We start from the raw sequence: 23,580 nt of genomic DNA, 5'->3' as shown, positions 1-23,580 counted from the left end.
GTTAGCCCTGGTGCTGGTGGTCTTTCAGAGGTGCCTCCTGTGAGCGAGATGCTTTATCAGACACGACAGCTGCTATAGGAGACAGGAGCTCGCCTCAGTCCAGAGGCATTATAGGCTATGGGCAGTAACACTGGATCTCTGTATCTACAGAAGCACTTGCATGGCCCCAGAAGTAAATGATAAAGCGGCTGAGTGTTGCAGAGCCACTCAGTAAGCCCTGGGTGCTTGCTCCTGATTATCTTCAGCCCTGGTGTGTGCCTATACACCCTGACAACTTCTCCCTGACATGGGTTTGCAGGAAGCCCAGGCACGGCCCTGCAGCTGAGTGACCTGCAGACGCCTGGCAGGTGGATGGGGGCAGAGAAGAAGGCAATGCCTGAAATGATCTGGGATGAGAAGGACTTGGGAGATAAAAAGGCAGCTGTGAGTGAATGTTATGAGAAGCCCCTGGGGTGGCAGAGGGTTTTGTTGAATGATTTATGCCACAGCTGGTGAATGCTGTCATGCTGCAAGCAAACATCTCACAAGCACAACCCCCCCCAAAGCAGCTGAAGGGGAAGTGAGCCGGCTGCTCCTGGGCCAAAGGGCTCCCCAGCACTACTGCTTGTGCTCTGGTAGACAGCAAAGCGCGGTGGGACAAAACACCTTCGCCTTCTCCAATGTCTTATCTTCATTGTGGTCATGCCTGAAGTGGAGATGAAGCATACAAAGAGGAAGACATTAACAGGAGCTGTAGTGGGTCCATCTCAGTGCTTCAAAACCTGGTGGAACGTGCAGGATCTTGATGCTTGGGCTCCTGCAATTAAGTTGGCCCGTGTGATTAAGACATCAACACTTGCTGGAAACTTTAGAGATCTGGACAGCTGGTGGAGAGTGGCCGTCAGGCTCTCAGTTCATGTCTGTATTTCATTGTAAGCGATGCACCTGCGGCCACACAGGCAGGCAGGGCAGTAGCAGAGGAGGAGCACGCCAGGGCTTTGGAGTGGGGCTCTCCCCGTGACCCCACCATCTTCCTCTCCACATTGGTTCAAGCAGCTATGGAGCTGATCATTCAGCTTAACTCTTTATGTCCTGGCCGCTCTGAAGCAGCACTTCCTGCTGAGCCAAGCGGAAAGTCAGAGGGCATTGCCAGAAGTAGTCTTACAAGCAACATTTTTCACATGCATTTTGCATCCTGCTGAGATCCACCAATGTTTTTTCATTGCCTGTGCAAGCAGAGCAGCTGATTAGATGAGATCTGCCGGGGCATCTCTCCACAGCTACCTGCAGGGTTATCTGTTATCTAATAGTTCTTCAGGGAGGTCCTTTTTATGGGCTTTTCTATTACTGTTTTGCTGATGATAATGATGCTTAACATGTTGTGAAAACAAATCTGATTCGTATGTCTCAGAAGCAAATAACTAGATGACTTATTTTGATATAAACATAAGTTTTAGGGCTGTACATTCCTTGATTTATTTTACGGGGCAAACATCAGCTGAGGTCTGTATTGCTTTACTACATATTCGCTTAATAGATGGAAGTGAGGTATTGGGTTTCCATCAATTGAAATCTGCTCCTTTTCATAAGCCAAGTTTTCTATTTCTTCCCTTTTTCATGGGCTGTGCACCACTGAGACTAGCTCACTGATGTGCCTGTCTCCTCCTCCTCTGTTAAAAACCACATCACTGACGAAAGGCTACAGGCTCTGGAGATGACAGTGTAGGTATTGGTGACATTTCACTAGAGATGGCATTGCTGAAAAAGCAATTGATTAATGATTTCATTACTAGAGTGGCACTGACACCACTTCCCCAGGATGAGACTTCATCACTCTCAAAGTGGGTGTGAAGACAGTCAACAACCTAAAAATACTCAGAGTTCAGGAATAACAGGAAGCCATGGCAGTGGGAGAACTAGCTGGGGGGATGTTGCAGGGACTTTACTCTCTTTTTTTGAATGTGACAGGATTGATGCCTGGGGCTCATAGCTGCCCCCGCTGTGAGATGCAGTTGGATGCTCCAGAAAAGCATCTCGGCTTGCACAAGGGGAAGAGGTGCAAAGCTACATGCTCATTAAATGTAAAACTGCTTGGTATCCTAGAAACAGGTGGTGTATCTGCAGAAGGTGGGGAGCTCCTGGTGCTGCTTCAGCCCTGCGTGCCTCGCCTCTGCTGTCCACACGGCCCCACATGCAGGGCCAGCACTGCTTTACTGCTCAGCTCCTTTTGCCTCTCTTTCTCAACGACCAGGAAAAACAACCTCCACCCTGCAGTGGCCGTGCAGTCACTGCTACTGCAGGTGAGGACACCGCTACCACCCCGCGGTGCTTTTGGGGGGCTCACTGCCCGCAGGGCTGGCACCGGCCCCGTGCCCCGTGCCGTGGTGGCCGGCAGCACCAAACTGCTGTTTGTGGCCGGGCTGGCCTGGGCTGCAGCCGTGGGGACCACGTTGATGGCTGGGGAGCATCTCAATGGCAATGCCAGCAAAGGCAGTATTGCAAATTACTGCTTAAGGGAAAGAGCAATACTGAGATCTTTGTTCTCAATGAGAAAAACAACCTATTTTGAAGTGTTGCTGTAAATCCCAGTCCTCTGTTCCTTCACAACAGATCACATGGAGGAAGGTGAGTGATCAGGTACCTGATGGCTGCAAAACACACTGAGTCATGGAGAACGAGGGCAAACAGGCTCCATCTGAGGAACTCGACAACACCAGACAGTGCTAGCTATTAATTTGCTAAGAAAAATATAAATGGGGGTGAATCGTTGGTCTTCCCTGGATCACAAATCCAAAAACACACTTCAAAATCCCTGGGTGGAAGACAAAGGCCAGCACGAGTCCATTGCAGCCCAGTGACCTGGTTTTGTCCAGACCTGTAGAGATCAGGACACACAAAAAATTACCAGGATTTTGCCACTAGCCTTTTTAGGTGCTGGCAGAGACGGGGAAAACCCATAATTGGACAAAACATGTCTTGGAACTGGCATAACATGGCAACTGGGCCTCAATGGTGCAGACATTTGAGAATCCAGTGAAGCGGGTCTGCTGTGGGTGGTGCCCTGGGAAAGGCTATTTGGCCTTCTGACTTGGCAGGTTTAAAGAGGAGATCTGTGTATTTTAAGCTCCTTCTACTCACAGAGAGCTCCTCTATTGAAAGCATCATGATGTTTCTTGGTTTAGGCTTCAATGACATTTTTCAGACTGACTTTTCAGGCTAACAGAAGGGGAAAATGGGCTCTTGTTCCTCCAGAAGGAGACGACAGTGTATTTTAAAAAACAAATTATGTATGAGGGCTAATTAACTTGGCATTTGCAGCTTAGCATTCTCCTAGATAAATGTGCTCCAACTGAGACCACATTTTGTTTCAAGGAAGCTTCTGCCTAGCACCTCCTTCCTCCTGCTGCTTCGTATGCTGTGATATTAAGGTCACCAGCCATCTTCCAATGTCCTGTTCAGTGCCTTCCAATTAAGTAATGAGTAAAGTGAAGATGCCAGGTATGGTTTAGCTGTGAGGGCTGACACATCTCTCAGTGGGGCTCCGTATGGTCCTGGTCAATGTTTTAACAGCTCTAAAGAGCCTAGTGGGATAGGTTCCTAGAGGAGCTTGCTACAGAGCAATGATTTAACCAGTGGAGACGCTGTTGTTTCTGCTCACCATAGAGAGGAGCTCTGAAAAGGTCATACTAATGAGGGGAAGGTGACAATGTAGGTGAGGAATTTATCTCCTCCTCCAGCACTAAGGTCTTGCCAAATAATTTGCTCTCTGAGCATGCTGTGGGTATGGTTAGCAGACTGGGGGGGGATGGACAGCCTAGATGCATGGGCAGGATGGGGCAGGCAAAAAACCTCTTGTCCTTGCTGCTGCAGGCCCCCCAGGCCCATGCTGTGATGCACAGGACACACTCATCAGCAACATGCCTCACCACAGGAGTTCCAAAATCCTGTCTGCTTATGCTGTGCATGTGCTTCAGGGCTACGTGGTACAACGGAGCAGTGCTCGCTCCATGCAGCAGGGAGGTGCAGCTGAAGAGAGAAAGCCTAAGCTTGTTTTGACAAGGGATGGTGACTTTATGCTGACATTATTTGGGTGTTATTTATCTCTCAGCAAAGTCCTCCCTCTTCTGTCAAGATCATTTTCCACCCCAGGGAGCATCCCCTGCCCTCAGGAGAGCAGCCAACAGTACACTGCTGGGAATTCATGCATTACCTAAGTAGTTATTGTGAAGAAGGGAAAATGGGTTCACCTCTATCTATCCAGAGAGCAGCTTAGCACAGCGGCAGCTGAAAAAAACCTACTTGGAGAAAGCATTAATGTAATGAATCACTGTAGTCTGTACGAAGGGGGAGTTAATAGGATGCTCTCATTCAAAAATCGTATTAGAAGACACTGATGGCAATAAGCCCGCATCACTTGCTCTCCCTGCACTTCCGCTCTCTGCTGTCCCAAATCAAGTTAAGGTGATCCAGATGCACCTCTTATTGCTTTAGGAAAAAAACATACGGCTTATTTTTTCCTGACAGTCACAGGTAACTAATGCAATACAGGCCAGGCACTGCAAAGGTAAAGCCCCATCCTCAGCGGTGTGAGCTGCCCCGGTCGCAGTGAGATCAGTGGGCTCTCCCCAGGGCCCAGCTTTGGGAGAGAAAGTCTTGGGATTCTGCTTGACAGGATGAAGGGATAAAATGCAGCAGCTGTAACACACTGGTTTGTGGGAGGGCTGCAGGTCTGCACAGCTACGTGCTCATGTGCAGATGGAAACCTTGAACTTCTTTCACTCTTTTAGATTTTCTTTTCTTCATTCTTAAGCCTGAATTGATGCATCTTCAACTAACAAGGTCAGTTATTCACTTTCCCCACTATTCCCACAGTATCAAACTATAAACATAAGTGGTGGTGGTGGGTAAACAGAGGAACCCAAAAGACACGTACACAAAAGTCAAACAAAATATTCAGTTGTTGTAAAGCCCAGAAGCTCTGATCAGGCCTCCAGTATATTAAACACAATACAAACAGAATGGATTCAGTGTCCAGCTTTCGAGGCTGGTAAGTTAAAATTAGGGCAACTTGGCTAGCAAAGAAGACAGGTAGGATGGCAAAAGGAAGGACACGAGGTTTTAGGAGAAGTAACTGGGTGCTAAAATAATCCATAAGAGACTGGTGTTAATAACCAACTAACCAACTCTCCCCACAGCTCTCCTGCATGGAATATGCTGCTTACCCAAAAGCCCATCACAGTTGCATTTACATGGCTGTAGAAGCCTTGCAGTGAGCATTGCTCAGAGTGGACTGACTCCAGGTAAGTCCCACTCTACAGGAAGAAAAGCAAAGCTATGTGTTTAGTAGAATCACCTGCATGTATTTATTGACCTGAGACTTGTGTTTATTGAGTCATATTTATTGACTTGTATTTATTGAGCCAGAGATCATGGCTGCTCGGCACCACTAAATGACAGGCTGGCCCAAATGAATTTGAAAAAGGCTCCAAATTTTGATCTTTTTCTTGATGCAGCAAAGTTCCTTTCTGCCCTTGAGCTGAGAGAAGTGGGTGCTCTCATCAGGCAGAGGACAACCAGAAGCACATCTCAGAAGCACATGCTGTACTGGGCTCTCTGGAGATTGCTAATGATATTTGATTAATTTTCATTATCAGTGTGAGCAATCTTCGGGCTCTCTGTGCATCTGTCTTATTTAGAGTTGTCTTTTATTCTTAGTTAAATGGAAGCTTCTACAGTGATCTAATTGTTCCTCAGCACCTGCTTGAAGCCGTCCAAGTTAAGGATGGACATTGTGTAATTTGCAGTACATGTGATTTGGTCTTTAAGGCTCAGATCAAATAAAATGGAATAGCAGATTAGCCAGTAATTGAATGAAGTGGAAGGTAACGTGCAGGCTGACGCTGGGGTCGCAGAAATGCTTGGGCTGGACAACACTGGACAACACAATAACGGACCAAATCAAAATATGCACGTTGTGGTCACCAAGCAGCAGGACAAACAGCCTTTCAGCAGATACCCTGAGCCCACAACGCACAAACCGCTTTCTGTCTACCAGGGCAATGAGCTTTTGCAGTGGATTTTACATCAAGTCTCTGCAGTGCTACAAAACCCAGTTGCAGCAGCCAGGGCACACTGAGCCCAGTTCCTGCCAGTGGGGCAAATGCCTGGGATGGGTTATGTGCTGTCAACCAGGGGCCTCTCAGCATCCTCTGAGGTGGTGCAGGGAGCACCTCGTGCCAAGCCCTGCGAGGGTGAACCTGGCTCCTGAGTCGGCTGGGGCCACACAAGCCTTTCGAGTCACACACAGAGGCACGAGGCGAGGGATGCTCAGAGGACTGCGGTCTGAGGAGGGGTGCACAGGGTCCAGCTCACCAACAGAGCCACAATGCCCACTGCTCCAGGACATCAGAGGTGGTAAGTCAGCCCATGGCTCACACCTCAGAAAACCTGTCCTCGGTATGGCCATGGCCGTGCCAGGACAGAGCCCTTGCCAGCCCCCAGGGTTGCTCAGGTGCTGGAAAAGGGATAACCTTGTCAGTGGTCAGCTGCAAGTTCTTCTCAGTTGGGCAGGCTTGGAGAAGCCCCTTGGTGGGCTCCAGCCCTTCGGTGAGTCCCAGTAAGGATCCCAGCCTTTTCTTGGTTATCAAGCTGAATTTTGATTCACTCCTATCTGAATGACAACATGCACTCATTAAGGCAAATAATGAGCAACTGTGAGTTGTACAGCCAAAGTTGCAGATTGAGCTCTTGATCTACATATAAAAAGCAAAACAAACTTAGAATCTGCACTGGAAAAAATGTTTTAAAAATTTTTTAACTTAAAAAAAAAGAATACCACCCACCAACTCACTATAGCACTGCACTGGACTGGCAGGCAGGAAAACATAGCTCACTTTCCTCCACTTCCACCCAGCTTTAATGCCCTGAACTCATCTTTTTGCTCCACATTTCTCATCTATACAGCCAAGAGCATCAGCTCCAAAGACTTCTGCCTGGAGAGCTGCTGGCTTGACTGATCTGTATTTGGCCCTCATGAAAGCCTTGATCTTGGGGTGCTCCCAGGAGGCATACAGCTTTTGGAGGATGGGCAGGATGAGGCTCACCCCCAACAAAAGTAGATCTTCCTCTCCGCAATAATTAGTCCAAGCAACTCCTTGCCTTCTACTACATGAAACCAGGAGTTACCTGAAGTACTGTTATATTTTAATTCACTTCAGCATACATGTAGAATCAGGCACACTGTACCCAGACCCAGCACCAATGAAAACAAATATAGTCCCTGGAGCAAAACCAAAAGTCATTCCTGATTACATTACCAAGCAGCAGGGCACAGTGTAAAATGACAAACCAAACTCAGCCATCTTCCCTGTGTTTGGGTGGTGGAGAGCTTAATACTCTCTGCTCTGGCAATCAAAATTTCATTACTATTTCAAATAGACCTGTTTTTCTCTGTAAAACACTTTTTGTTAATTGAAGGAAGAGGCGTTGTCTGGTGTTGGAAGTTGGAGCCTGGGCACGGCTGTCAGATGTGTTGAGGCAGTCAGGGGGAAGCTCGCAGGGAGCTGCGTTGCAGGATGTTGTCATGGGAACAGAGCAAGTAGGGCATCCGCCGTGCTGCATCTTCCACACAAACTCTGGCAATGCGGTGGCATAAAATCAATGCCGCTCAGCAGCACTAGGAGAGCCAGCTATTAGGTTGTCTCTAGTGGAGATTTAACCTGAATGAAACACAAAGGCCAGAACCTCCCGTTGTGTGAAAGTGGCGTTGCTCCTTCTGATCGGAATGGAGCAAGACTTTACACCAACCAACTGAGCATCTAGGCACAGACATCAGAGAGAAAGGACTGACATTAAAAATATCTGGTGGAACCGCAATTTCGTCTAAGAACCCTCTGAAATAAGGTCATGTTAGAAAATGGTTACTGAGGGCCTTGTTTAGTTAGACGACTTAACTTGATTTTCACTGTTTGTGCACATTTTAACAGCCTATGAATTTGGCATCCATAATGATTAATAGCAGAAGACAAAGGGTTGAGACTGGTCTGTACATCACCATGGTGTATAAGCTAAGAATACAAAATACTGCTATAGTGTCAATATTTCTAGTCATCTGAAGTGTCTGACTCCCTTTACACAATGTTGTCTTTGAATGCAACTTACCTTCTTTGTGCAGGTCTACATATGTGGAATTATCAGAATTCTCTTTACGTTTATAAAAAATTCCTTGTGTGATACTGTGGTTGCTAGGGATAAGCAATGGTTAAGAATGGTTTCCTGGATAAAGAGAATACAGAGATTCCTGCTTTTGCAGTTATAAGGGATGATGTATCTAAAAAAAAAGAATATTGTTAATGTTACACTGTGGAGACCAACGTAAGTAGAATCAAATGTAACACGTAAGTCAAGATCTGAGAAAGTTTGGAAATGCTAATTTAAAAAAGGTTAAAAGAACAAAACCCAATTAATTGCCTCCAAGCTTTCATTTTGTCTTGCCCAGGTCTGCTGATAAAGTAAAGATCTCCTAATTAAAGCAGGCATCTGCAGTGTAACTACATTGCTGCCGCTGACCCAGGCCAGCAGGATGCTGAGTGTATGCTCCTCATTTCCTATTAACACCAAAGTGTGAATGAGGGGCCCACATCTATCCAGGGCTTGCTTGATGTGTGCTTTGGAAAAAGTGACTGAAATAGCAGGCAAGAGAAAAAAACAGAGCCAACACATGGAGGGGTTCCCAGTTTACTTTCTCAAGTTATTGATTAAAGCCCCTCTGCTCGGCAACAAGGTTGAGAAAAGTAATGATAAACTTTACCACAAAAAGACCTGTAGTTATATTGTAATCACAGTCTTGCCTTGCCTTTACCATATCTCTCGCTGGCCGTGGTGTTTCCATGCAGGTTGCAGCAAAGATTGGAATTAAATGTCTGGCACTTTGTAGGGCATGTTCTGGATTCACAGTGATTTTACCGTTAGTGCTGATCCCTTTGAATACAAAACAGGGAGCATAGATTTATTAGAGTAATCCCAGTGGGTTACTCTGTATGGGGAAGAAACTGTGGTTCCTTTTTGGGCATGGTTGCCTCCATGCAAACATGATTCTGGCAGAAGGTCTCATGGGGAGAAGAAGAGGGAGTACAAGACATGACCAACACACACAGGGTGGCTGAGGTCCTGCCTGGTCAGGACTGGGTCAGGCCTGGCAGAAGCTATTAATAAATTTTGGATTAAATAAACAAATGCAGAAGCTGTTCTTCACTCTGTAAGGGATCAAGTCAGAGTTGTGGACTTACAGATCGTGGCTAACCAGCTGAAGCCCCCTTCTCATCTACAAGCTGCTCTTCCTTGTATTTGCAGCATGTATCCTTTGCTGAAGGAAGGGACATGCACCAGGAATTGCATTTCGATTAGTGACATATGTCACTAATAAACACAGAACATGGCATGCCCCCCACATATGCAATATGGGAAGTCAGCTGGTACTAACAAAATGCTCCAGTGTGCGAGAGTACTGACTGACCTTGCACTGGCAGAGAGGGACCTTGAACTCTTACAGCCCGCAGAAAAGAGTGGATTCACTGAGACAGAAAGATAAAATAAATGCAGAGCTTTTCAGCACATCCCTCCATTTGCTTCATATCATAAATATCAATACAAATATAGAAATACTGAGGTAGACAGTTTGTCTAGCTTGTCCTTTCCGTATGTATATATTTCTGTTGTGAAAGGCTTTACATAACGTCTAACAGCAGATTGCAAATATAATGCCTCAGTTATGGAAGGAAGCCACCAGCCATTACATTGCATTACTGTAATGTAATGGGTCTCTGAGATGAACTATATTTGGAAAGCTTGCTTTTATCGTAAACCTTGTACCCCATCCACCCCATTGATTTATCTTTGTATTCTCCAGAGACCAAAGACCACAAGGCCAGAATACCAGCTAGACCTGAACAGAGCTGCTGGGGTTTTGGCCCAAACCAGAAACTCATGAGATAAAACTGCGCTGTTTATTTTAAGGGATGCAGTACCAGTGACAGAATGTATTCAAATGGATGCTGATACCCTATCTGCTGAAAGGTGAATTTCTCATTAGCATAGAGCAATTGACATTGTAATTATTTGCTTCCCACACTTTGCTAAGTAAAGGCTGCTGTAATAACAAGTGCTGCCATCATTTTTATTTTTTAACTGAACATAGGGAATATACAGAAGAGAATCTGTATTTACTTTGTTTTTCTTTCTGTGCAAATGTCATATTGCTTTCACGTTGGCAATGACTGCAGAAGTGCTGATTCAGTCACTTATTTACATAATCCCTTTAGATTTTTCTTTTGTATCATTGTTAATAATGAAAAGATTTTCTCAGCTGAGAAAAGGAAGGGAAACAGGCAAGTTCTGAATGTGAATAGGCTGAACTGACATAAAAAGATGGTAATTTGCATTAGTAAGAAATAATCATAATGCAGATGATTAAAATTATGGTAAATACTGTCTACCCTACCTGCCCTGAGGAACATCCACCCTGTGACAGTGAATGCCTGTTCAGCTGCAGAGTGGAAAGCAGCCCTACACAAATTGTATGACACAGCACAGTCGAGTCCAATGTTATTACCACTTAGTGCATAAAGTTATTTTGTAGGGAAGAGGTTTTAAAATACTCTCATTCACATGTGAATCAGTGCAGCATAGTAAGGAGAAACAGAGACATGGCTTAGTGCACTGTTGGCTACAGAGATGATGCGACTTTGGGAAGGCTCCTGCAACAGGAAAGGAAAAGCAGAAGCCTGCTCTGCATGTACACAGCCTGGAAATATAAAGCTCTTTGTAAGCTATTTTTATTAGATTACTGAGCAGAAATGATATGCCCCTGGAGCGGCTCATCCCCTCCCAACACCTAGGGGTGCACTGCCTCTGCTGTGCCTTTGTTGCACAGTCTTGCCTTTTGCGCCTGACAGCCTTGCTCAGGCTGTGCCCCAGTGGTTGAGGGAGATTTGCTGCGCCCCATGGCTCACCCTCTCCATGGCCAGGGTGGGAACAGGATTTCACCCTCCCCAGAGCCTCAGAAGCAGAGCCCCTGAATGATCAAAGGGACTGCCAGGAGCTCTTGGGGGGACTAGGTGTGTGAGTATTGATGATGGAGACAAATATGACAACAGCTACAAAATTGTGAAAAGCTTACTGCTAATTGAACACAGTGCACTGATAATGAAGCACGATGTTTAGCTTAAGGAGGTCAGTGCATAGTTGCAACGTTCAAAATAGATCTTATTATTAAAGCACATTCTATTATTTTAAAAAAGCAAGTTAGATGTGAGAGCTCAGCTCCATTAACCCAAAGTGAGTTGGTCCGGTTAGGACTGAGTTAGCCATGCAGGGAGCAGCCTGCATGCCACTAAAGCTCAGGCTCCATAGATAAACCTTTGAGAGCTCACTTGAAGATAAAATCCATCTTCTGCCTCTCTGGAAGATTAGATAGATGAAGAGCAGTTACAGTCAGGGCAATCATTTAATCATCTTTTTTCTTCAAATCACCTTTCCTTTACATTTTTTAACTTTTTTTTTTTTTTTTTTTAGCTGTAGTTTAACAGTATTGCTTCTGATACTGGTATGCTGACAAATAAATTAAAACAAACGAACAAACATACCTGAAAAAAAATCTAGATGTTAAGATAGAAACTTCCAGTACTTTTTTCTTAATAACTCATCCAGTAGTTTTGCTTACTAAATCACTGTTTACTATTTTCTAGGGGAAGAATGGATTCATCTTCTAGAAGTAATCTTTACCTCCTGGAGCTCCAAGAGCCTGTGGCTCACAAGCTCCCAGTCCTTTTTTTGATGTTCCTCGATTTGAGGAAGCTCCCAGAGTGGGTTTGAAGGGGCCAAAGCTGTTCCAGCAATCTAAAAAAACTGCATTTATTACCTGTGTATTAGAAGCCTTTGAGTGTGTTATAAAAGGAGTCTATCAGACTGTCTATTAGAAATCTTTTCCTACACTGAGCTCTTCTAAGTGCAGTGACACTTCTGAAACTGCACATTATTTACTTCAGCTCAAATCTCAATCCATGTTTTTCTAAAGATTGAGCGTGTTTTTCAACTCAGGAGTTGATTTGTCCATTGTAGACTGCGAGCGTGGGTGATGAGGAAGACACAGAGCCACCTTCACGCTTCAGAACACTTTCATTGCAGTTACAGTCATTAAACAGACAAACTGTTTGGCTAAGGCTGAAACCTGATTTGTGCTCATTATACTCTGCTGGCAATTTTCCCTGAATTTTAAATAAAGGTGTTTGGAGTTTCCATAGTAACTCAAGCTCCTTTCCAGAGATGCCTGATGCACTGTTAGCATTACACAACTCACTGTATTAAGACAAAATGTAATAGTGCAATTGAAAAGTATACTGTATCTGAAGGATTATTTTAGTTCCTATGAAATTACAGCCACTTAGTGAGGAGCTGGGGAAGGAGAGAGGGAGTAGAGCTGCTCTTGACGATGTAGGATGTCTCTCCTTAGCGGCTTAGGACAGAAAATAGATGTAAGAGAGACACAAGGTATAAAAAAGAGGAGAGGGCATAAATAGCCTGAGCCACGCAGGCTGTTGCTCCTCCGTGAAGCATGAAAGAAGCGGCTGTGAGCTTTCCGCACGGTTTCCCCGTTTGGGCTTGCCCGTGCAGTGCCAGGCCGGCTGCGGGCCAGGCCAGGGGCTCTCCCCACGAAGGGAGAACTTGGAAACCCCTCGATGCGCCGGGTGCCAAGGGACCGCAGCTGGGAATGCTGCTTCTCCCCAACCCTGGCTGCCGCTGAAAGCAGGCGGACACTGCTCTTGGGTGGAAAGAATCAATGCCCAAACAGGGAACATTGCTGGATTTTAGCGATGCCCCCTCCAAGGAGCACCTGTCAGTCTATAAAATGTATTTACATAAATAAGCCCTTGTATGTTCAGTAATGGATTATCTGCCACTTGGACGTCTCATTTAGGCTGCCACTCATTATCAATTTTAATCTATCTCAACACTATTTGTGGTTTTCTTCTGAAAAGCCACTCCGCGAGGGGCAAGCGCCATAGGGCTGGCTGCTGCATTTGTTGGCCTGTGCAGAACGGCGGCTGCGCTCTCCCCTGCAGCTCCCCGCCATGTTACCGGGGACGCGCCGCTGGAGCTACCGCTCTCCCCGGGCCCGGGGGCGGCAGGCCCCGCGCCCCGCGCCGGGACCCCAGCCCCCTCGGAGGGGCGGCCCCCGCGGCACTGCCCGCCCCGCCCCGGAACCATCGGCGGCGGGCGCGGCGCGGCTCCCGCGGGGGGACGCCATTGCGGGCGGACGGCGCCCGGCGTGCGGCCGGAAGGCGGAAGTGATGGCGGCGGGCGCGGCGGGGCCGGGGGCGGCGGCGCGGCGGCGATAAGCGGTCGGGGCCCGAGATGGCGGCCCGCCGCGGGGGCTGGGCGCGCCTCTGCGTGCTGCTGGCCGCGCTGGCGGGGCTGGGTGCCGAGGCCAAGGTGAGCGGGGCGGGGGGGAGCGGGTCGCGGCGGTACTTGCCCGCTGCCGGGGCCCTCGCCGTTGCCCGGTCCGAGTGCCTGCGGGCGCTCGGCGGCTGCTCCTTCTCCCGTAATATTTGGGACTGTGATCCTGGCGGCTCCCTGACTGACGGGGAGCATCAGCTCTTCCCATAGTCAGAGTCTTTGCTACGGTTGGAGTATCCGCGTGCCTGAATTTTCTCCTTTTTAAGGATAATCAACTATTTGACTTTTCTACGGCAACACCAGAAGTGACTGGGTACATAGCACAATTAAGATTTTCCAACTGACCTGTACCTGCTTAGTGTTACTCTGACCTGATTATTCAGTGTAGAAGTTTATTGCCATTATTCCCTAAGACGTTATTTTGTAAAGCTATTAGAAATTGCCTTGAGCTTCAGCTAAGCCACATTTATTCTCTGTCTCTTATTATTTGCTCAAATAAGTTTGGGTTTGAGAATGCTTTAACCTATAACTTGTCCATGACCATCTCTGTTCTCTCCATAGCATTTTTAGTTCTTGTGCAATTTGGGAAAGGAAGGAATTATCCTACTTTAATATCCTCCAGAAAGTGATCTTCTTCTGAAATTCCCCTTTTTCTCATAGTGGTCTAAATGATATTTTTGGGTGCTGCTTCTTTCTGCAGTGCCTCTTGTTGCTTATGCAAGTTTTAACTTGATTCTCTAAAACTTGCTTTTACAAGTTTCCATTGTTTTTCACATTTACTTTGCCGTAGTTTGGAATTCCAGTTTTTTACTTTTTTCCTCTACCTCACAATATCCTGCTGCTGTTTAAGAGAAGAGGACTGTAGGTTGTACTAGTCCCTGTGATAGTCTTCCTTACAGAGTTGTTTCTGTTGTGGTCAGGGAGGAGAGTATATACCCACAGAGGTTTCTTTGCCAACTTGTATTTGGGATTATTATTCTTTCATTCATTTTAAGGTCATCTCTATGTCTATGTTAGACAGTTGTCCTCGTATTGAACAGCTGAGTATACCAACATCAGTAACGTCTGAATGTGTGTTATTTCTTAAAAAGAAAAGTGAGCTTAAACTCCAGATTCTTCTCCTGAAGAATGCATTTCCTATCTAAATATAATAGTGTTCTTGACAAATTGCTCTGCTTACTTATTAATTTGAAAGGTCGTTTTTAAACTTGAAGGAAATAGTAAGACTATTCAAAGATACTTGAAAGTTGTTTGTGTTAATGATTTTCTGTGTTATGTGAAGAGTGCTTTCTGTATCTGGCTATGGTTGCTCACGATAATTTGCCCTAAACATGTTGTTTACTTTACAGAATTCTGAGGATGTCCGATGTAAATGCATCTGCCCACCTTACAAAGACCATTCTGGCCAAATTTACAACAAAAATGTTTCACAGAAAGATTGGTGAGTGTGTGTGGCATAAAAAAATGGTATTCTTACTGGTTAAAGGCTTGTTTCATAGTGATTATATGTGAGTCTCCTATGGCGGTGCCAGGAGAAATTGCATCTCTTACATGACTTATTAGAACTTTTATTTTAAAAAGTACTCCAGAATTCAGCTGTAGCAATGGACAAGACTTGTAATCCATGGGTTTTGCCCTGTCTTCTGGTTTGCTTGCTTGCATGTTTAGTTATTTAGACTCGGAAGGTGTAGAATGGAAGAGGGTGTTGTAATTTGAATTCAGTGATTTGAAAAGGTGAGAAGGTGAGAGAGCATGGCCATGGAACTGGGACTCAAGAGTATTGTCTCCTCTTTCTAATCTTGAAGCCCATTATGTTATTGAGTTTCTGGAGATTTCTGTTCCTCAGAATTGCAGCCAGAGTGTGCAGTTGTGTATGAGACAGCCTGAGCCATCTAACAACACACTTTTTCAGAGCGAGCGAGAGAGAGAGAGAGAGATTGGTCTTGCATCTCTGTGCTGCATCAATATGCTCTGTTCTAATGTTTAGACCAGCTATGGCATTTGTGAGATTCCTCTCCAAGCTGACTCATGTGCATGGCCAGGGGTGAGGGGTTGGGAAAGGGAGATGACAGTGTTTTGTTACATCGGCATAACTCCCCTGTGTAATTTCATCTTGAGTATCATTGTCTATGTGAATCATACAAACAAACCACCAAGCTTTAGAGATGTGTTAGTTCAGAAGAGCTCAGAGATACTTGGATCAACCTATAAAAATGTGATCTGCTTCCTGATATATTGACTCTTCTTCAGTTATGTTAGGAATTTATAAAAGACTTTCCAGTCTGATGAGTAGCAGCAGGTTGGCATCTCGATTACAAAAAATTCATGCTCCTGAGTAGGCCCATGAAAATAATTATAGGAATAAAATTAGTGATACAGATACGTGTAGGGCTGTACATTGACTTATTAAATTACTTAAAGGAGAACTGTGAGAAACAACACTGTAAACTTCAGTCTAAACTAATTAATATAAAATGTACTGTCCAATCAAAATTATTATTTTTGTCCCACATGATTAACTTAACATTAGTCCTACTATAACAAATTAAGTTGCAGTAATGAAACATAGTGGGAAAATTCCAGCTGTAGCAGACATTTCAGAGTAGCGGTGTTACTGGTTTTATTGTTCATTACTGCTCTGCAAATGAAAATGGATTTTTTTGTTTTGTTTTTCAGTGGATACCACTTAGTGTGTGCCTCACTAGCAGATAAGACCCTGTTTCCCATTAAATCAATAATGGTACTGATTGAAGGAAAAATTATCTTTGAATGCTTGACTCATTTTATGGTAACAGATACTGATGCATACAGACAAATTTAGTGCTGTGCTTTGGCTTCTGCATCAGTGCAAGTGGCTTGTTATTGAATAGAACTGGGTGACGTGCACAATCCTTTAGGTATTTAGATTGGTTACTCATGAGACAAAAGCCAGATTAATTTTTAGTGTCTTTATGAATTACGTACAGTATAATGACCACACCACTAACTGCTGGCTTGTCCAGACATAAAATGAAAATTTAATTACTAATGTTGAACCTGTAATGTGCATCATGATATTCTTATTTAGATGCTTCATTTCTTCCACTTGGAGTGGTCTGTTCTTCAGCTTCAGGCTGGCAAAGAGCACGTAATGTTGACATCAGTGTGGGCTGTGGTGCTTTGACACTGATAAAAGTGTTTACCCTTCTGGACTCAGGTTTGGAACTATTGCAGGCAATCCCATCCTGATGGACAGTGCACTAGGCAAGCATAGTGATGCTTAAGCCTTAGCACCTACAGGGTTAAATAACAAACACCACTGCTTCCCAAGTGGGTATTTTGAAAGTATTGGTGTGCAGAGGCTGACTGCAGGGGGAGGGGGGAGGGAGGGAGGATACCCTGTACATAGGCTGAATGTACTGGAGATCTGTTTGTGCAAAGCTGCCCTTCTGACTAGCCTAGCCTGCTTTGGAAGAACTGCTTCTTTGGTGCTGTTACTGTGAGCACAAGGGAGAAGGTGGTAATGTAGAGGCAGTTGAGTGGGAAAACTGTTTAGAAAAGGATTGGCCTTTTCTACATTTTCCTCTAAAATTGCCATAGAATTGTAGTCCAAGGAGATACATCATCAAAATTCTAAGATTCTGATAGATTTTATACTTCCTAGCAACTTGAAACACTGAACTGGAGGGGGGAAAATATACTGATATTAATATCTGATATATTCACCGTAACATTTACTACTGTACTTAAGCTATACACAAGCTTTCTATACTTGTGCAGCACATTGATGCAAGCTTTCAATCATATGAACGGAAATTGTGTAGATTATAACTTGCCTGTATTTTTGTTTTTGTTGCTTGAATGCTACATTTCTCCACAGAGGAGAATGTAACTCTACTTTCAAATAAATGAGAAAAAGAAGCTTTCCACTCCCGTCCAGAGAACATGACTTGACACTCAATAGTTATGAAGAAGAAATACAAAGACAGAAGAGATGAGCTGGTGTCTGGCCATGTGTTTACTGGGCTAGACTACAGCGCTGCAGAGTGTTGTATCCTGCTGCTACTGTCACTTCAGGTGTTTTGTTTCATTACCTGCTTACAATTGTGCTAACATTGAGTTAACCAGGATAAAGGTGATATATGACTTTTGTTCTGTCAGTGCTCTGCAGGGACCCTGGGATGTGAACTCTGAACAACCAACCTGAGTCAGCAAAAAGACCAAAATTACACAAGCTCTTGATGGAAGCAGTTGTCTCAGGGCAGCTGGATTTTAGTGCTGTGATATACAGAACCCATAAGGTTGTCAGTCACGCTTTTTGCACAGAACTGACTTAGATTTTGTAATCTTTTAAGTCAAATTATGCTTTCACATCTTGGTCTGGTGCTGAAAATTGAGTGCTGTTTATTCACTATCTTGTTGCTTAGAGAAACAACCCATTTGACTTTTTTTTTTTTTTTTTACTTTAATGCCTGTAACTCATGATGGCAAGAAAAAAGAACTTCTGTTCATAAACACCAAAGAGAGGTTAATCTCCCTTCAGATAGTGGAAGGCTAGAATAAGGCTCTTTTGAGTACGATGAGGGAAGAAGTTTATAGCTGGAATTTACTTTCATCCATGATGTCAGTGTCAAATGATGCATTCATGCTGGGATTCAAATCCTTGGATTTGTTATACTAACAGCTTTAATACCTTCACTGAAAAATGAAAACATTTTATTGACTTAGAAAGGTCTTAAAACTTGTTTAGCAGCTTATCAGTAGCTGAATTTCTTGTTCCAGTAAAATAATTGTGGAGTAGTCTTTTTTTTTTTTTAATCTTGGACACCTATAATTCAGAACAGCTGAACTTAAGCAAATGTGGCTTCGCAGCTTATGCAGATGGGGTCTGCATGCAGAGTGGAACAGGTAAGCTAAAACCAGCTTGAAACTGACTGAGCAGTTTGTCTTTTTTTCAGTGATTGTCTTCATGTGGTTGAGCCTATGCCTGTCCCTGGACCTGATGTAGAAGCATACTGTTTACGTTGTGAATGCAAATATGAAGAGAGAAGCTCTGTCACAATTAAGGTAAACAATGTCATTCTGTTGGCATATATTAAATACTTCAACTAATTAGTAAATATGTCTGTTTTCTAGAGAAATACTATTTTTAAAGGGAAAGTTTTTCTAAATCAGCTTAAGATTTGACTTTTTTTTCCTGATAGATGCTCACAATTTATCTTGAATAGTAACAGCATCAAGCTATAGCTGAAGGAGCAGGATTGACATCCTTTATTGAAGATTTCCACTTTTGAGATTAAGCTTTAAACCTTTCTGAAATTCTGAATGTTCAAGCTTTGGTCTTTGTTTTCATTATTATTTTAGAGGGCCTCTCCTTATTCAGCTGTCTTACTTGCTCAGTATAAACTTTGTTTGTACATTGAGAAACTAAAAAGAGCAAAATTGTCCATGTTTGCTCTAACATGATTTCTGTATTCTTCACGTTCTTACCCTGTTGGAGCCATTGAGCCATAGGCTGGTGTGAATAGATTGTGCAGTACATCTTTTATAACACAGTCTCATTTTTTTGGTCTCTTAGAAGTTTGGTATTTCTTTTTGCCCTCCTGTTTTTCTTAGTGACTGTTTGAGTGCAGATTTATGCTAGAGAATGGAGACCATGCAGGAACCCCTAAATTTGTCACCCCATTTTAACAGCCAAACTGAACAGTTGCTTGGTTGAGGTGAGATTTATAACACTGAGTTGTTTTAAGAAGAATAGCGTAAGATTTTTAGCAAGGCCTCACTAAGAGAAACTGTTTCAACTGTCTGCCCCAAACCCTTCTAGTACCGGGTCATGGTTTGCTGTTTTTTCTCTGTGGGTTTTAAGTCATGTGGTGACACTGCCAAATATTGACAGGCTCATAGCAAACTTTGCTGCCTGCTGAGAGACTAGGGGGGGTGTTGTGGTTTGAGCCCAGAGGGCAACTGAGCACCACACAGCTGTTCACTCACCCCTCCTGCTCTCACTAATGGGAAGAATTAAAATTAAGTAAAATGTCTCAGGGGTACTCACCTATTATGGTCACAGGTAGAAAAATGAACTTGATGGGGGAAGGAAAGAAAACATCACTTTAATTCAAATGCTAACAAAACCAGTGCTTAACAGAAAAGGTGGGACAGTGAGAAGCACCAACCACGTCCAAAAACACCTTCTCCCCATGCCCTCCTTTTTCTGGGCTCAGCTCTGCTCCTGATCTCTCTACCTCCTCCCCCAGTGGCACAGGGGCAGGGGATGGGGGTTACAGTCAGTTCACCGCTCCTTCCTTCTTGGGAGGCAGGGTGGAATGCTCCCCTCTCACTGGAGACAGTACTCCACGAACCTTCTCTGGCATGAGCCTTCCCCACAGGAGGCAGCCATTCCCATGCTGATCTGGCATGGGTCACCCCTGTGTGTTGCAGTTCTCCCAGTGCTGAACTCCCAACAGCGGGAGCAACTTCTCTTCTTGGGCTCCTGGTTTCTTTTAAATGTAGACACCTGTCCTGGCGTGGGCTTCTCCATAGGCTTCAGGTTGGCCTCTGCTCCACTGTGGACCTCCATGGGTGGCAGGGGGGGTGGTCCTGCCATCTCACCATGTGATACAGGGGCTCTCTGCTCTAGTGCACCTCCCCTGCTTCCTCCTCCTTCCTTCCACTGACCTGAGTGTTCGTCCTTCTCCCAACTCCTCCTCACAAGTCCCAACCCCCTCTCAGGTTCCCCTTCTGAAATACGTTCTCTCAGAGGCGCAGCCACTGTCACTAGTTGGCTCTGTCCTGGCCAGAGGTGGGTGCTGGAGCTTTTGAGGAGCTTCTCACAGGGGCGCTGCTGTAGCCCTTTAAATCTGTGCCACAGAAACCCAGCACAGGGGGCAGTGTCACCCTTCTGGCATAAACTGTGTTTGCATTGTGTAGGTTACAATCATCATATACCTGTCTATTTTGGGCCTACTTCTTCTGTACATGGTGTACCTTACACTGGTGGAACCTATACTGAAGAGACGCCTGTTTGGACATTCACAGCTCATACAAAGTGATGAAGACGTTGGGGTGAGTTCACCGGAGTTCTTGTGTACTTGGGTTAACATGAAGTAGCAGCTGGATTGGTGGCACAGTGTCAGTGTTGAACCATGCAAACTGATAAAGCAATTCTGAAGTCTCAGCATCAACATACTTTCTATATTGAGCCCCCAAGCAGCAATGCTTTTACTGATAAAATATGCTTCAGGTGTGGCATAACCTTAGAAAGAATTTCGGAAACCAAACCCAGATTATGAAATGGGGGAATTGCTGTCTAACACCTTACCTGTGCTTGTGGAGTCACTAGTGCTTGTATCTGCAGTAGTACTCAGAACAAAAAGCACTTCAGGTCCTTGCTTAGTTCGTGTTGCTCCTTTTCCATTTATCCGCCTTCTGTGATAGTGAGTATGAAATAATTTAAGGTCCCTTACAGCTTATCCCCATCTTTGCCTTCCCTCTTGCAAGTTCTTGAGGTATTGGTCCTTGTCACACTTTGGAAATACCATGTGCATCAATTCTGTTGCTGAATTTCAAGCTATTGTGTTTGTTCTTTCTCATGGCCCATTGATGGCAGTGACAACTGATGAATGTAAGCCCCTAAGATCTCTTTCTTCTCAAATTCTTTTTTCCCCTGGTTGTCTACATTAAAACTGACAGTAGCTAGCCTTTGAGGTGAGATTACTGTTTATCAGGAAAGCCAGTACCATTTAGCTTGTCCTGTGCCTCCCCTTTCACCATATATGTTATGGTAGAAATGTGTTGCTATTGTGTATTTGTTTGTCTGTGAATGAAGTGATTTGTTACCTGTGAACTTCTCATTTTAGGTATATCCCAACTGCATGATTTTTTTATGGTGAGATTATAGCTCTTTGGGTCAGGGATTGTCTCTTGTTCTCTATTAGCATATTTCTTAGCCCAGTGAGGCTCGTGTGTTGCTTTGGGACTTGTAGGCATCACTTCAATGGGTATCATTAATGATAATCTTTGTACTACTAAGAATTATCATTGAACTACTCTACACAATCATGTCACAAAGTATCCATTGATGTAAAGGTCTTAAAGTGTTCTGGAGGGGGAGAGGAGTATGAAGTGTAGACATACAAAAAAGGCAGTTATTTAATACAGAACATAATTACATTATTTTTCATTATTTATTGTATATGTGATGCTTTTGGACATAGCTTCAGCAACATGACTTTGTCCAAAACAGTTTAATAGCCAAATAGAAAGTTCAGTTCTAACTCTTACTGTTTATAACTTGTTTTTATTTACCAGAAGAAAATAAAGCCTTGCAGATACTGTTAGGAAACAGAGTAAATACTAAACAAGCACTCAGTTATTATTAGGCTCTGCCACTTAAACAGCTGTATTGACACTTTGCTTTTAGACAGCTCAGTACAATAGGTTTAGTTTGGCAAACATCAGATTGTGTTGGGTTTATACAGAAGCTGTGTGTGAACATCCTGAACTGCCTGATGGCTGTGAGCTGGCAGTGAACTGACTCTTTCATTCAGTTTTAAAGTGAAGTGCATTCCTGACCATAACAGGAGGCTTCCAGCACCCCCTCTCTGTTCTAGGCTTCTGTCCCACCAGCTGCTAATGGATGCAAGACTGTGGTTCTGATCTTGCAGCTCAGCATGTCGTCTCTGGGCAGTAGAGAATGGTTTAACACTACAGTGAAGTTTGGTCTATTTGGGGAACCTGTGAAAGTTACTTTGAATGAGAAACTGAAGAACAGTTCTAACTATTCAAAAACTTGCTTGGTCATTATTACTGACCAGCTCATTGAAACAGCTTGTTTACTTTAAAAAACAAAACAAAACAAAAACAAACAAACAAAAAAAACAACAAAAAAAACCAACCAAAAAAACCAAAACCACATCCTTTGGAATGTAACAACAAAAAAGACTAATGTAATTGCTTGGTGGAATTATTGAGATCTAACTAATGATTTTTGGCATTCCAGGATCACCAGCCTTTTGCAAATGCACATGATGTGCTGGCTCGTTCTCGGAGCCGAGCCAATGTATTGAACAAAGTGGAGTATGCGCAGCAGCGTTGGAAGTTACAGGTGCAAGAGCAACGCAAATCTGTCTTTGACCGTCATGTTGTGCTGAGTTAATTGTGTCTCAGTAAAATAACTCCAGGGAAGTAAAGTGGACTGATTGAAAGAGCTGACTTATGTCTTCCTGATTCTGCCAATTCAGAAGGGTTTTCTTGAATGGTTCGTTAATGATTTACAAAAAAATAAAAAAGTATTTCCATTTTGAAGGAATGTACTGGAGTGGAAGCAATTTAAAAAGATAGGTTAACCAAAAGCTAAAATCATTACATTTTCAAATGAATTTTACTAACAAAACTGAAAAGAAAACAAACCCTAAGATATCTTGGGTTGCCACTGTGGTACCTTATTTACAGTTGTGACTTTATGGTGATTTTTAACTATATATTTCTCTCTACTATTTATGTGGTTAAAAAGTACCTGAGAACACAGTAATGACTTACAAAACTCACTAATCACTTTATGTAAAGACGTTTTGTAAATATACTTGGATTTTCTGCTGATTAATGCGAAGTACTGGAAATCTAAATCTTGCAGTGTAGTTTTCATACCAGAGAGTAAAATCCTGATTGGCTGTATTCATCATTTGGTTTCTTGCACTCGTACTTTCAAGATGCTTGTTTGTCAAGTGATGTTTGCAGGTTTAAGGCAAAACTTAAATGGACACTGACTCTTTGAGCTGCATACTTAAAGTACTGTGATGTAGATAAACTCCAATGCAGTGCATATCAAGACAGTGTTGGCATTTTGTTCTATTTTGCTTTAATAGCTTAATATATTGTATGTGTATGATATATCTTAAAGAAAATCTTTTCCCTTTCTTTTCATGAGTAAAGTCTCAGGAGTTAGTATATGATGAAATATTTATTATAAAAATCTTCCTGTATTTGTCTGGATTGATGGTAAGGCACATACTTTCTCTAGCACCTGTCATCTTGGGAGTTAGGTGTATTTTTTTATCTGTGATTCTGTACTCATCTCTCTTAAGAAGTATACAGTTGCTAGATGACTAACTTTCATATATCCCCTTTGGAATGTAACAATTAAAGATAAAACTGATTTTTGAAAAACCGATT

General features: G+C 43.7%; 1 protein-coding gene across 1 annotated transcript; it reads left to right on the top strand.

Moving 5' to 3' along the window:
* The first annotated feature begins 13,303 nt into the window (after positions 1-13,303).
* TMEM9B (TMEM9 domain family member B) lies at positions 13,304-23,578 on the top strand. Its single transcript, XM_033006889.2, has 5 exons — positions 13,304-13,467; positions 14,781-14,872; positions 18,369-18,477; positions 20,338-20,472; positions 22,409-23,578. Exons 1-5 carry the CDS (start codon positions 13,390-13,392, stop codon positions 22,562-22,564), a joined length of 570 nt encoding a protein of 189 aa, XP_032862780.2. The 5' UTR covers positions 13,304-13,389; the 3' UTR covers positions 22,565-23,578.
* Positions 23,579-23,580: the final 2 nt, after the last annotated feature.

Source organism: Tyto alba, unplaced genomic scaffold (assembly GCF_018691265.1).
Source record: "Tyto alba isolate M040663 unplaced genomic scaffold, T.alba_DEE_v4.0 Super-Scaffold_8, whole genome shotgun sequence".
NCBI classification, from domain to species: domain Eukaryota; kingdom Metazoa; phylum Chordata; class Aves; order Strigiformes; family Tytonidae; genus Tyto; species Tyto alba.
Note: the sequence above shows the minus strand (reverse complement) of the source record. Positions and strands in the feature narration are given on the sequence as shown.